The sequence below is a fragment of the Suncus etruscus genome, chromosome 16, assembly GCF_024139225.1.
Source record: "Suncus etruscus isolate mSunEtr1 chromosome 16, mSunEtr1.pri.cur, whole genome shotgun sequence".
Taxonomy (NCBI): Eukaryota; Metazoa; Chordata; class Mammalia; order Eulipotyphla; family Soricidae; genus Suncus; species Suncus etruscus.
The window spans coordinates 410,247-424,259 of record NC_064863.1 but is presented as its reverse complement, the minus strand read 5'-3'; the positions used below and the strand labels follow the sequence as shown (position 1 = coordinate 424,259).

The 14,013-nt window shown below is 37.9% G+C and overlaps 1 protein-coding gene across 1 annotated transcript in view; it reads left to right on the top strand.

Moving 5' to 3' along the window:
- SPRED1 (sprouty related EVH1 domain containing 1) overlaps positions 1-14,013 on the top strand; it is a 71,983-nt gene that overhangs the window by 53,507 nt on the left and 4,463 nt on the right. Inside the window, exon 6 of the mRNA XM_049790036.1 lies at positions 11,991-12,092. Coding sequence (XP_049645993.1) covers positions 11,991-12,092 — 102 coding nt within the window. The remainder of the gene's footprint in view (positions 1-11,990; positions 12,093-14,013) is intronic.

The window sequence follows — 14,013 nt, the reverse complement described above, 5'->3', positions numbered from 1 at the left end:
ACGAGAAGGAATAACGCTGGAGTGATAACAACAGCGGTAAGGGTTAGGGTGATATCTTGCATGTGGCTGGTGCTTTTGATGCCCAACACTCCCTGGCATTGGTTTGATGCCCATACATGGCCCCTTAAGCCCTGCCAGGAATGATTCGTAAGTGCAGAGCAAAGAGTAAGCCCTGAGCCCTGCCATATGTGCTCTTACCCCTATCCCTTTCCAAGTAATTTGTCTTTAACTTTACGGGAAGTGTGAGTTTTATATATACATATTTATTTATATATACGGATATTCAACTTGACACACACACACACACTATTTTGTGCATTCTGGTATAATAGGATGAATTATTTTGGCAGAAGATAAAAAGAATATGCACTCCACACTTGATATGGACACTTTTGGATGAATCTCGTTTTGAACTATCTTAGAAATAGTCGGTGCATTTATTTAATGTCAAGTGCCAGAACCTGGTTTAATCAGAGTTGTAGCTGGTTGAGAAAGATGTACATGACTAAGAATCACAGTTTTCAGTAAGTAGATGCTTCTTTTTGCTTTGTATAAATTGGTTCTCTGTACACTCATTTCCCATTTCTACACACACTTGTTCTTCCTTTTGCATATTAGAATCAAAATAGGCACTAGGGAAAAATTATTTCCCATATTGCTTTGACAGTGAATGACTTTGAGAGTTTTAGATGCAGGCAAATGTAGTGTAAATCCTGGGTTTTTCTTTTTTGGGGGGAAAGATAAATGAGTGCAGTGAATAAATGTGAAATAATGGTGAGACAGGATTCTACAGAAATATGCTTTGGAAAAGCCTCTGAGGTTGGTATTTAAAAAGATATGAGGTGAGGGTACATTCTTGAGAGTCCTTTTCCACATGTGGTCGTTAGGGAGTCTGAATGCTATTTGGCCAACTTGACCAGTAGATCAGTGCTGGGGACCAAGAAATGTGGTGCTGTAGTGCTGGGAACCCAGGTTTTTTACACCAGCAATAATCAGGAACCTCCAAGGCCACATTCAATGATGCACAGGGACCTCCAAGGCTACAAATAGCAATGTTGGGAGGCCATAATCGTCAGGGCACAATGCCTTCCTTGTATGCATACCTCATAGCCCCTTTACTATCATGAGTGATATTTGAGTACAAAACAGCCATATGAAAATTTAGACCAAAAGTAAAATAAGAAGCATAATATTTTAGTAAAACAGAAAGACCAGTGTAGTTATAGTTCAGTAATAGTGGGACATAATTAAAATAATTTTAATCTGTAACAAAGATTTCCTGTGTAATGTGAGATTATTATTATGACTTCTGTTGGGAATTGGACAGAATATCATCATCTATAGAATTATGACCAATTTAGAAGACTATACTAAAATATCGGTGATTTGAATAAGAAGAAATGATGGGGGACCAGAGTCATAACACAGCAGGTAGGGAGTTGACCTGTCATGCAGCCAACCTAGGTTTGATCCCCTGCATCCCATATTGTCCCCAAGCTTGCCAGGAGTAACCTCTGTGGGCTGCCAGGTATGGTCAAAAGATAAAAGAAGAAATTATGAGAAATTTTAAATAATGGGATAAATTCTAGACCTATAGTCAACTGGATGTGGACTATTTAAAGAGGAATTAGGATAGAAATTTTAGTTGAAATCTAAGTTGTGCAAGGTTGATTATGTTATGATAGAGAAGACGAGGAAAGACTATTCCCCAATCACCAATTTAGTACTACTTCCTTCTCTAGTTATAATGTACAGAGAAAGTCATTTGTCTACTATTCAAATAGTAAATACATATATGTTGGCTGGCTGCCAATATTTTAGAACATGTATTGTCTTTTTGGCTCTGTGCTCAGGTCTCATACCTGTTAGCACCTGGGGGATCCTTGTAAGGTGTTGGAATTGAACTCAGTTAATGCATGTGAAGGCAAATTCTGTGCTATCTCTTCAGCCCATATCTTAGACTAAATAAGGTGTGTCATAATTATCTAGTGACTCTAAAAGATACAACTTGAGCCAACAGCAGATAAAAATGTGATAAAAATAGATAAGAAAAAAAAATAAAAGCAGTACTTTGAAAAGTAAGGTTAGTTTTTGTACCTCACCAATCATTGCTTAGGCATTACTCCTGGGTCTGCTTTGATTTTCTCCTACCAGTGCTGGGGACCATGCTTTAGTGGGGATAAATTCCTTCCCTACTGAATGCCTCCATTTGAAGCATATACACAGGCCCGTTGAATTATATTAGAAATTTAGAAATTGAGGCTAAAATTATGATAAATATTTCTTAGCAAGCAACTGGACTTAAAAAGACAAATTCCTAAACTTTTGTAGATTAGGAAGTTGGCGGTACTAAAATTTAAAGAAAAGCAGCTATTTAAGGAAATCAAATACTTAAAAAAAACTTTTTTCTAGCCTATTTTTTTGGTAAAGCCTTAGAATTTAATGTTCCTGTCTAGAGTACAGGTTTGAGTGGAGTGGGGAGGAGAGAGATTTGGGACATTGGTGGTGGGAATGTTGCACTGGTAAAGGGGATATTCATTACATGACTGAAACCCAACTACAACATATTTGTAATCAAGGTGTTTAAATAAAGATATTAATTTTAAAATAATGAATGCAGTTATGGGAAACACAACTATTATCAGATATAAACGTTAAGAAACTTGGCCTAGGAGCTACAGCTATTTTTTTCAGTGTGCCAAAGACTGAAATAAAAGTGGTTTGATTATTTAAAAAAAGAGGGGCTGGCGCGGTGACAGTAGAGGTAAGATGTCTGCCTTGCCGGGTGTGCCCCCCCCCCAAAAAAAAAAAAACTATAAAAAAATGTCTTTTAGGGCCGGGCGGTGGCGCTGGAGGTAAGGTGCCTGCCTGCCTTGCCTGCGCTAGCCTAGGATGGACCGAGGTTCAATCCCCGGGCGTCCCATATGGTCCCCCAAGAAGCCAGGAGCAACTTCCTTTTTTTTTTTTTTTTTTTTTTTTTTGGTTTTTGGGCCACACCCGGTGACGCTCAGGGGTTATTCCTGGCTATGCGCTCAGAAGTCGCTCCTGGCTTGGGGGACCATATGGGAAACCGGGGGGATCGAACCGCGGTCCATCCAAGGCTAGCGCAGGCAAGGCAGGCACCTTACCTCTAGCGCCACCGCCCGGCCCCGCCAGGAGCAACTTCTGAGCGCATAGCCAGGAGTAACCCCTGAGCGTCACAGGGTGTGGCCCAAAAACCAAAAAAAAAAAAAAAAAATGTCTTTTAATGTGGAGGAGTCAAAGGGATTATTGGTTAACTAAAAAGTTTTTTGTTTTTTGTTTGGTTTTGTCACCGCACCTGTAATCAGAGTTTATTTCTGCTCTGGACTGAGGCATTACTCTTGGTGGACTCAGGGGAGCCATATTGGGATGTTGGGGATTGAACCTGTCTTGCTTTGCCAAATGCAAAGCAAGCACTCCCACCATTGCTCTGTCCCTAAAAATAATTTTTTAAGAAATTAGTTTAGGGCCGGGCGGTGGCACTAAAGGTAAGGTGCCTGCCTTGCCTGCGCTAGCCTTGGACGGACCGCGGTTCGATCCCCCGGTGTCCCATATGGTCCCCCAAGCCAGGAGCGACTTCTGAGCACATAGCCAGGAGTAACCCCTGAGCGTTACTGGGTGTGGCCCAAAAACCAAAAAAAAAAAAAAAAAAAAAGAAATTAGTTTAATGACTTGAAATAGACAGACATAAATGCTGAAGAAATAGGTGTATATACTACTAATTTTTATTGCCGTTGCTTGTGTTACTATGTCTTCTGGTGGTGGTGATTTAACTATATAAAGTAAATCAGGAAGGCTAACTGGCATGTTTGACCTCTTGACTTTTAAAGTTCTAAAAGAACAGCTAAATGAGTTCCTCACATGAAGGACATGTGAAAGATCAGATTCTTTTGGTTCTATTGTTTCTGCCATTGGCCTCATCTCATAGGTTTTGCACATACATGTTACCATGTGCAGAGGTACACTCATGAGCTTGCCTGTTTTCAGGGGTAAAGTGCGCTAATTTGTCTGAATTGTTGAAGTGTTGATCTGGCTTATGGTGAAAGCTTCAAGAGTTTGCTCTATAAACTATTAATTTTCTTCTAAGAATAAGGCAGTCGTTAGCATTTACCTGTTTGTGATTGTACTGGATTGCAGACTCAGTATGACATAGTTAAATAAGCTCGAGTTACCTTTTGAACTGTTTATGATCCCAGAGGGGAAGAAAGGGAAGGTTCCCTGGCCAGAATAATTAATTAAAGATTGTAATTTCTTAAGCCTCCAGGAAATGTGGGGTCACTTAAGAAAACAAGACACAGCAAGAGTCACAATGACAGCCTGAATTCTATGTAGAATCCTGTGTTAGGGGCTGGAGGTGTTACAGATTTTCCTTGTTGAACATTGCTGCTTATTAAAAGTGACCAGGCTTTTAATAAGGAAAAGTAATTTCCTTTTAATTCAGGAACTTGACTACTCAGAAAGCAGTAATTTCACAATCCTCCAAAAATCTGTGTCACTCTTAAAGCAGTGTTGGTGCTTAGATTCAGGCTTCACTAGTTAGATTGTTATATTTAAGCTCTTTAGAAGTTCTATTAAATGAAGGAAAACCTTTCTTGAGAGATGTGCTTTTTTAGTTTTGTCTTTGTGTTTATAGTACCTACATTCAATAAATTGGATACTTAAATTTCACTAAAAACAATTTTAAGTGATGTCCTAAGTAGGAAAATACGGATTTTAATTATTAATTGAAATCAAAATTTACTTTTGTATACATATTTTATAGTCTTTTCACTTTCACATAGCCATTTTTCAAATATTCTAGTTTGTCATCTTTTAATTAGGGTTTTTTTTTCCTTTTTAAAAGATTAGATTCCCATGTCTTGATTAGTGTTCATCTTGCTTTGTCAGACAAATCATTGGTTTTCCCCGTATATCAGAATTGAAGATAACATTGATTCGTGTTATTCCCCTCACCCCCTGCAGTATGTGTTATATTAAAAAGTGTGTATGCAATAGCACAATGAATCCTGCAAGTATTTTAGCCAATGTTTTTCATTATTGTCTACGGAAAGGAAAAAGATACTGAAAGTAACAGTCATTTATATTTTTTAGAATCATTCTAAGTACATGTGGGAGAATAAGGGTGAGGATAGTGACTTTCATTCTAATACTTATTTTTAATAGCTATTGAACTGTTCTTTTTTGTTTTAATGATTCCACTTGTAAAATTGTCTTAGAGAAATTAAGAAGATTGTTTATAGTGCACAGTTCTCACCACCAGTATCCCGAGTTTTCCTCTGACCCTCCCTTATGCACTCTTCTGGCATATCTTTATCTAAGTTATTATCAATGAGAAATTCATACAGCCATTAAGAATTTGGCAAGTTATGAGGCTAGTACCTGTTGAATTATTGGAATTCCAATATTATTAGAATGATATTTTCACCTCTTTTTCTTTTTTCCCCTTAGTTGAATTTAAAATGTTCCCATGGTAGGCCCAGCTATTTAATACAGAGGTTAAGGCCCTTGCTTTGCATACGACTGCAACTGATAAAGTAGTTGAACTCCCAGCACAGCATACGGTCTTCTGAGTCCTGCCCTGGCAAGGTGTGGCAAAATAAATAAATAATAACAAAATAAAATGTTCCCGTGATAAGTAGCCAGCTTTGAATTTTATAAAACCTGACGGTTATGGTTGACTATTTTTACAGTAGTTAGTGATTAATAAATGTAATATATATTGTTTAAAGCACTTTACTAATACAACTCAAAATTTTCACATCAGCTATGACAGCCTCATTTTGAGAATAAGATTTAGTTTAGGCATGTATATTGGGTTTTTTGTTTTGTTTTCAGCTTCGCCAGGATTTACAACACTGTTTTAACATCACACTTTTCTTCATGCATTTCAGTACCACACCAAACGCCACAGTTGGTTTCTTTCCCCAGTGTCTTAGGACCCCTCCTTTTTTAGACATTTTTCTATCTTCTGCTGTTTCTAGAGATTTCTTTCACCTCGTTTTGGAGATCTTTATACTCTTTCCACAGCTGCTGTTATTCTGCTACTCGGACTTGCTATTGAGTTTTTATATCTCCTCCCATACTCTTCATTTCTAATTGTAGTTTTTCATTTAATCTCATTCTTGCTAGTGTTCTACTGGCTACCTGTGCCATCATTTCTTTAAGCTAATCAAACATCCTCACCAAAATATCAGTAAAGTTTGCAGATCTAGTTGGTCTTGATTGAGTCTTCTGTGTTTTTATTCATTGACTTTGGTGGGCTCCTGTGTCTTCTCTTCCCCAAAGAGTCTGTAGTGTTCCTGCTGTGCTGGATGTGAATCTGTGCTGTCACTCTCCCAGGGACATTAAGCTAGGACTTGGTCATTCTCTTTTCTGCCAGTCATCACTTAGTGATAGGAAGTATAACTGTAAGCCGTATGAAATGTGATGAGTAGAGCTGTCATCTGGCCATGTGTGCAGCCATGCACTTCAGGAGATGTGGCAACAGGCTGTTTAATATGGCGGAGATCCAGTGTAGAGGCTACCAGAATCTAGTCAGAAGGGAGGGGAATCTGTCTAGTTCCAACAGGTCTCAGAGATGTCATCCAGGAGCTCTCAGCTTGTAAAGGTGAGAAAGCAAGCAGAGGTCCTATTTTTAATTTTTATAAGAAAGCCTCACAGATATAATAAGGAAAATTTGTGGTCCAGTTTTACTTTTGAACAAAATTATAATAAGAGTAAAGTCTAAGTGTAATTTGCATCCTCCTCCCTTGGGATTTTGGAATTTCAAAATAATCCACTCAGTCATGTTTGCTCATAAGTTTCTATGTCTGAACAATACTTAGTTTAAAACTGTTCAAATACAAATTATGTTTCAACATCTTGTGGCACAAAGAAAAATTCATTCCATGGGAGGAAGTCACATCCTGAACTAAGTTACTGATTCATATAGTTCATAAAGGGAAGTTTGAGTGCATGGTGAATGTTAATCAAAGTTATAGTAAATTCATATCATCCCAGGCCCTGGAAATTTATTCATTTTATCATTTCTGACCAAGAAAGTAAAGTAAATGGTGAGTTTGAAGTGAAAAAAATAACTAAACTTCCCCCAAAATTAGTGATACTGGTGGGGTGATTATAAATTACATTCACTTTGTAGAAATAGTCCAAAAAACTTGAGGGGTAAACCATTTGTTAAACAACTCAGCATGGGGATGTTGAACATGGTTTCTTGAATCTGAATTTCAATTTCTTTACAGTTGATACAATATTATTTCCAAGGCTGACAGAAACAAGTATTCTATACATTTGTATAACTAGACATGCAGTTACATACTTGTTGATAATTAAATACCGGCGTATAAGACGACCCTTCAACCCATGAAAAACTTCCTAAAAGTCTTAAAAGTAAGAGGGGGTGCGGATCACTTGTCCCTGAAGCTGGAACAAGTTTCAGCATGCCGTATACCAGCATATAATATGACTCCTGACTTTTAGGAAGTTTTTCATGGGTTGAGGGGTCGTCTTATACGCCAGCAAATACGGTAGGTGATCTTTTCAGTTCATTAGATGGTAGATTGAAGTGTTCTCTCTTTCAAAGCTATGTAGATGTAGACATTAGATAAATATTGCAGATACTTTCAAACAAGAACAGTGCACTTTCTTGCAGCTTAGTATTCTTTGTGTTGTAAACCATTTGGATGTCAACAAAAAGTCTCACAGGTTTTTTTGTACTTTTTTTCCCACGGTACAAAATTTGACTCGTCTTATAGATCAAAAATCCTATTTTGTCAGAATATCAAATTGGATTCATATTCCAGAGACCAAACTCAAGAAATTAAAATGTATAAAATCACTATATAAAGTTTAAGTCTTTATGTATTACTGTTAACATCTTGTTTAGTACATTTTCCTCACAAGATACTTTATATTGTGAAGCCAAAGCTAGCATCATGAATATAGGTTTGAGAGTATTAAATTAATTGGATGGTTGGTGATATTTGACTACAAATATAAATAGTTTGGTGGATCCTCTACAATAGAGGAATAATAATAGCCTTATGAGAAGGCCTAGTCCAAGAAATGTGAATGGTATGGTATGGTGTGGTATGGTATGAGAAGTTCTTGACTAAGTAAGTACTATGAGGGTGGTGCTGTAGTAGGTACATAGGATGTTGAACATAGAGCAGATTTGCATCACATTGCAACCTAAGCTTAGGGAACCCTGAATTGATTGCCTTAGAGAAAGAGATTGAAGCTCATTTTAAAGATGAGACACTAGATCTTCTAAGGGTAATTTTCTTTGCATAGGTCCTTCACCTCTCCTTATGTTGACCTCAGCTACGCTATGTTAGATATTCGTTTTTCCTTGGCACAAATGTGATTGGGATTGCTTTCTTATGTCCATTTCTTCTCATAATTTGTGTATAAGAAGGCCATTGATTTTTGCTTGTTATTTTTTTAGCCTGCCACTTTGATATATGAATCTATTGTTTCTTGAAGCTTTTTGGTGGTCGTTAGGGTTTTCTGCAGTATTTTTTGTTTTTGTTTTTGGGCCACACCCAGCGGTGCTCAGGGGTTCCTCCTGGCTATCTGCTCAGAAATAGCTCCTGGCAGGCACGGGGGACCATATGGGACACCGGGATTCGAACCAACCACCTTAGGTCCTGAATCGGCACTGTTTGACCTTCTTGATGAGATGTTGTATCCTATTTGTTAGGATTTTGTTGAGGATCTTTGCAGCTGTGTTCATCAGGTATATTGGTCTGTAGTTTTCTTTCTGTGCAGCATCTCTGTCTGCTTTTGGTATCAAGGTGATGTTAGCTTCGCAAAAACTATTTGGAAGTGGTTTTGTTTCTTCAGTTTCCTGGAAGAGCCTGAAAAGGATTGGTAGTAGGTCCTCTTGAAAAGTTGGAAAGAGGGGCCGGGCGGTGGCGCTAAAGGTAAGGTGCCTGCCTGGCCTGTGCTTGGATGGACCACGGTTCGATCCCCCGGTGTCCCATATGGTCCCCCAAGCCAGGAGCAACTTCTGAGCACATAGCCAGGAGTAACCCCTGAGCATTACCGGGTGTGGCCCAAAAACCAAAAAAAAAAAAAAAGAAAGAAAAGTTGGAAAGAATTCATTAGTGAATCCTTCTGGGCTTGGGCTTTTGTTTAAGGAAGACTTTTGATTACCATTTTAATTTCCTCAATAGTAATAGGTCTGTTTAGATAAGCTTAGATCATCCTGTTTCAACCATTGAAGATTTTTATATAAGAGTCCAAGAATTTTGTTTGTTTGTTTCTTTGGCCACACCCAGTGACACTCTGGTTACTCCTGGCTATGCACTCAGAAATCGCTCCTGGCTTCGGGGACCATATGGAACGTGGGGGGGAGGGTCGAGCCTCTGTCTAGGTTAGCACTTGTAAGACAGACTCCCTACCGCTTGTGTCACCACACCAGCCCCTCCCCCTTCTCACTTCTAATTCAGTTTATGAAGTTTCTCTCACTTTCTTTGAGTTTTATTAATGCTTTATCAATCTTGTTTATCTTCTCAAAGAACCAACTTTTGCTGTCATTGATTTATTTTTCAGATTGTTTTTTGGATTTCCACTTAATTGATTTCTATTCTAAACTTGGTTATTTTTTCTGCCTACATATTTTTGGTTTATTTTGTTGATCATTTTCTAATTTTATATTCTGTGTCATTAAGTTATTTATGTAGGCCCCATCTTCCTTCATGATATATGCTTGCAAAGTTATAAATTTTTCTCTTAGTAACACTTTGGCTTTTGGGGCCACACTTCGTGATGGTCGGGGGTGAAATTGCTCCTGGCTTGGGGACCACCTGGGATGCCAGGAATCAAAGCACGGTCTGTCCAAAGTCAACCTTGTGCAAGGCAAACGCCCTACCACTGCGCCATCACTCCGGCCCCTGATTCATCTTCTTGGATATCAATAGCCCTGTTTAAGTTGTCTTATTTCTTGTGAGCTTTAGGGGATTGTGACTTTTAAGGAATTCATCCAGTTCTTCTGGGTCATTGAAGCTGTTCATTTAAAGAGCCAGCTTGTTTCATTAATACTATTTACTTTATTTCTCATGTTAATTATTACTCTGATTCTTACTTTATTTCCATTCAAAGGAAATTGATATTTTATTTTTCCTCGATATACACAATCATAACTTCTTTTACTTTATCCTAGAAAGAGATTTGTTTTTTCTTGATCTATTTATTTTGTTGATTCCTGTGATTGTTTGGTTTGTTATAATTAAGCGGTTATCCCAATGGCCTCTTATCTACCCATGCCCCCCTATATCACCTCCTGCCCACTACTGCCCCCAAATCTAGTGTTCTTGGTTTGTTTCCTGGTAATTAGAATTTATTATCAAGTTATATCATTTATTATTTTCCTGTATAGCACAAATGAACAGGACCGTCTGATACTTCACCCTCTGACTAATATTGTCAGCACAATACTTAAGAGTTCTACCCAGCTTGCAGCAAACTATGATTTCATGTATTCTTGCAAGTGCATAATACTCATTGCATATATATGTATATATTTACCTACACACACATACTCTCTCTCTCTCTCTCTCTCTCTCTCTCTCTCTCTCTCTCTCTCTCTCTTTCTCTCTCTCTCTCTCTCCAACTCCTTCATCCATTGTGATTTGATATAGGATTGCTGCCTCTCCGCTTCTCTCCTTCCTGGTTTGACAACATCCGGTTGTGCTTAAGGCTTATTCTTGCTTTGTGCAAAGGGATCCACTCCTGGCTGCATTTATAGAACCATATGGGGTCCAGGGGATTGAATTGGTTTCAGCCATGTGCAAAGAAAATGCCTACTACTTCTCTGACTGACTCTTAATATTTTTGGAACAAAACTTATGGCTCCAGTTTTTGTTTTGTTTTTTATCAGTTAAAAATAATGAAAGTTGGTGAGCATTAGTAGTTTTTTCCTTCTCTCCTTAAGAACATCACATCTGGTTGGCAGAAGTTATTTCCCTTCCACCAGTTCCAATAGGTTCTGGTAACATGTAGCAGCAGGTCAGGATCTGAGAGTCTTTTCTAAAGTTGGACTTTGTCAAGAACAGAATGCTGGGCTTCCCTTCCTCACTACCCCCTCCCTGTCTTTCTTCCATATCGGGGAAAACTGAGCATGCATGGTCCAAGTGTAGGGAGCCTGGACTCTGCAAACAAAATGAAATTTAAAAATAACAGAATGCTGGGGCTAGAATAAGTGCAGCGGGTAGGGCACTTGGCCTTGCATCCCAGTAATCCTGGTCCTATCCCTGATATCCCCTATGGTTCCTGGAACACTGCTCAGAGTAATTCCTGAGTGCAGAGCCAGAAATAATTCCTGAACATTGCTAGTTTTGCTCCCCCCCCCCAAGAAAAAAAACAACTTTTTTTTTTTAAGGCAGACTTCTTGGCCATATTTAAAAATTAAAAAAAATATATCCTTCCCCTGTTTGAGTCTTCTAGGATTTTTCTGATATTTACTATGGAACATGATCACACTTTTAACAATTAAACTCATAGACTTTGGAGGCTCATCTATTACGGAACCCTGTAATGATTCCCACTCATAAGTTTCTGCTCTGGTAGATTTATGCTGTCTCTCACTCTTTCTCTCTCTCTCACTCTTTCTCACTCTCTCCCTTCCTCCTCCACTCTCCCCTTCCCTCCTTCTCATATTCTCACTCACTCATTGTCAAATATAAGCCTCTGCTCTTGTAAACTTGCTTTTCCTCCCCCCCATTTATTTTTTGTTTGTTCTGACAGGAACAACTTTAAAACTTCTTGTATGTAGAACCTAGAAGTCAAAAGTCTACTACTTTTTTTTATTAAAATTTAAGTTGTAAGGGAAAAATCTTAAGTTAATGCTTTTTATTAAACCATTTTTAAGATGTCCACTGCCATAAGTTTAAGTTTTGGAATACGCAGCATATACAGTTTTATTACAAGTAAGCTTTATTTTCTTCTCAATTGTTTGTTTTGTATTTTAGATAACATTCAGTCATCCAGGCCTAGACATTCAGAGCAGAAGTATAGAATATGCACAGCAGCAGATATCTAAGGAATGTGGAAGTCTAAAGTCCCAAAATAGGGTAAGTAATCTTTGTTTGTCTTCTTATGAAATGTAACTAACACAAAAAAATCTTCATTTGTAAAAAAAAATTCTCCATATAGTTGAGTTTTATTAGAAAAAAATGCAGTGTATAAATCTGCTAACATGTATAATCATGAACTTTATTAGCTTAAATGTCATCCATATTTCTGTTTGAGTCACTTGCCACTGTTTATTACTAGATAGGACTAATGGTCATTGTATGTTGTTAATTACCGTATTTTTTGTACCATAAGATGCACTTTTCCCCCAAAAGATGGGGGGATATATCTGTGCATCTTATGGACCGAATGCCGCCTGGAGCTGAAGCCTGCGTATAGGGGAGGAGAGTAGATACCAAGCACTTGACATCCATGGTGTTATGCCCCTTTATTGCACAGACATACTAGATAGTACAAGCAATCAGGTTAACAGACTTTCACCATCATATATAGAGCTTTCATTTATGACTATTTGCTGCTGCAACTTTTGTTTATATTAACAAGAAAGTATTTAAAAGATTTTTTTCTGATGTAAGAAAAAGAGTTAGGTAAATGTGTTTAGCCAGCTATGGACCGGTGTACTGTAAATATACTTCAGCCTCGCAGGCTGGTTGTTCCCAGCTACAGTCTCCTGATTGTGTCTCTTGTTGCATTTATTAAATAGAGTATATACTCGAGTATAAGCTTATACTCGGTCTGTCAAATACACGTAGTCTCCCGTTGTCTTCTGCCATCTGCTGGAGGAGATGGTGCTTCAGCTCCATCCACAAGTCGTGGCTGAGCTGAAGAGAGTAGTTGTGGCTGAGCTGAAGAGGTAGGCGGCTGAACTGAACTGGATGCCACTGAACTATTTAACCCACAATATTCAATGGCACATTTAATTAAGTGAAAAACCCATGTAAGGCAGTAAAGTCGTCTCAATAAATGTTTGTAAGTCCTAAATCCTTGTAATTAGGGGTTTTGGAGTATAAGGATTCAGGATTTTTAACCATTTATTTACAATGCTTTACTGTCTTAAATGGTTTATTTACTTTATTAAAGTTGTCATTGAATACTGAGGGTTAATGTGGTATCTTACTGGTATACAGTATATCAAACAATTATGCATTGTAAGTGTAATCACGTATTTATTTACTTATCTATTATTTCCTCAATTACTATAATTGTTATGGGTAGATATTTTTATTTTTGAAATTAAACCTATGTGCATCTTAGGGCCAGGTGCTCATAGAGTGAAAAATTAGGTCATTTATTTATAACGAGGAGGGCAGATGGGGATTGTTTAGGGGTGACTCCTGGCTCTGTGCTCAAGGATCATTTCTGGCATGTTTGGGGAACCAACTGATTTTGGTAATCGAGCCTAAGGTAGGCCACATGCCAGGCAGGGTGCTATCTCTCAGCCCCATTGTTTATTTAATGAAGTTCTTCCTTTAGCCCAGACCTGCGATGATTAGTTTTTAAGTTTTTATTTGTTTTATGTGTAGATGTGGTGCCAGTAATCAAACTCAGAATAAGATATGCAGAATAAGCACTATACCTCTGAGCTGCTGACCAGGCCCTAAAATTTTTCACTCACTTATATACTCTTAGTTCCAAATATCTGATAAACAGCTCACCCTGGATCAGGTGTTTACTTAAAGTATCAGCATCTAAAAACAGGGCCTCTGAGATATAGTTATGACTAGTAGAATTCAACTTAATGTTATAGTGTGGGTGAAACCAAAAAATCTACTTTGTTCCTTAACTTTAAGAAGACAACCTAGCAATAAGGTTTGAGAGAAGAAAAGGGAAAGGGTATTTTAAGAGATTTAGAATAGCCAAGGTGTCAGTGCTTACATTTTTATATTTTCCAGGAATCTTAAGTATTTATATTTATATAATTGTATTCTATATGATAATATACATATATTACATATATCT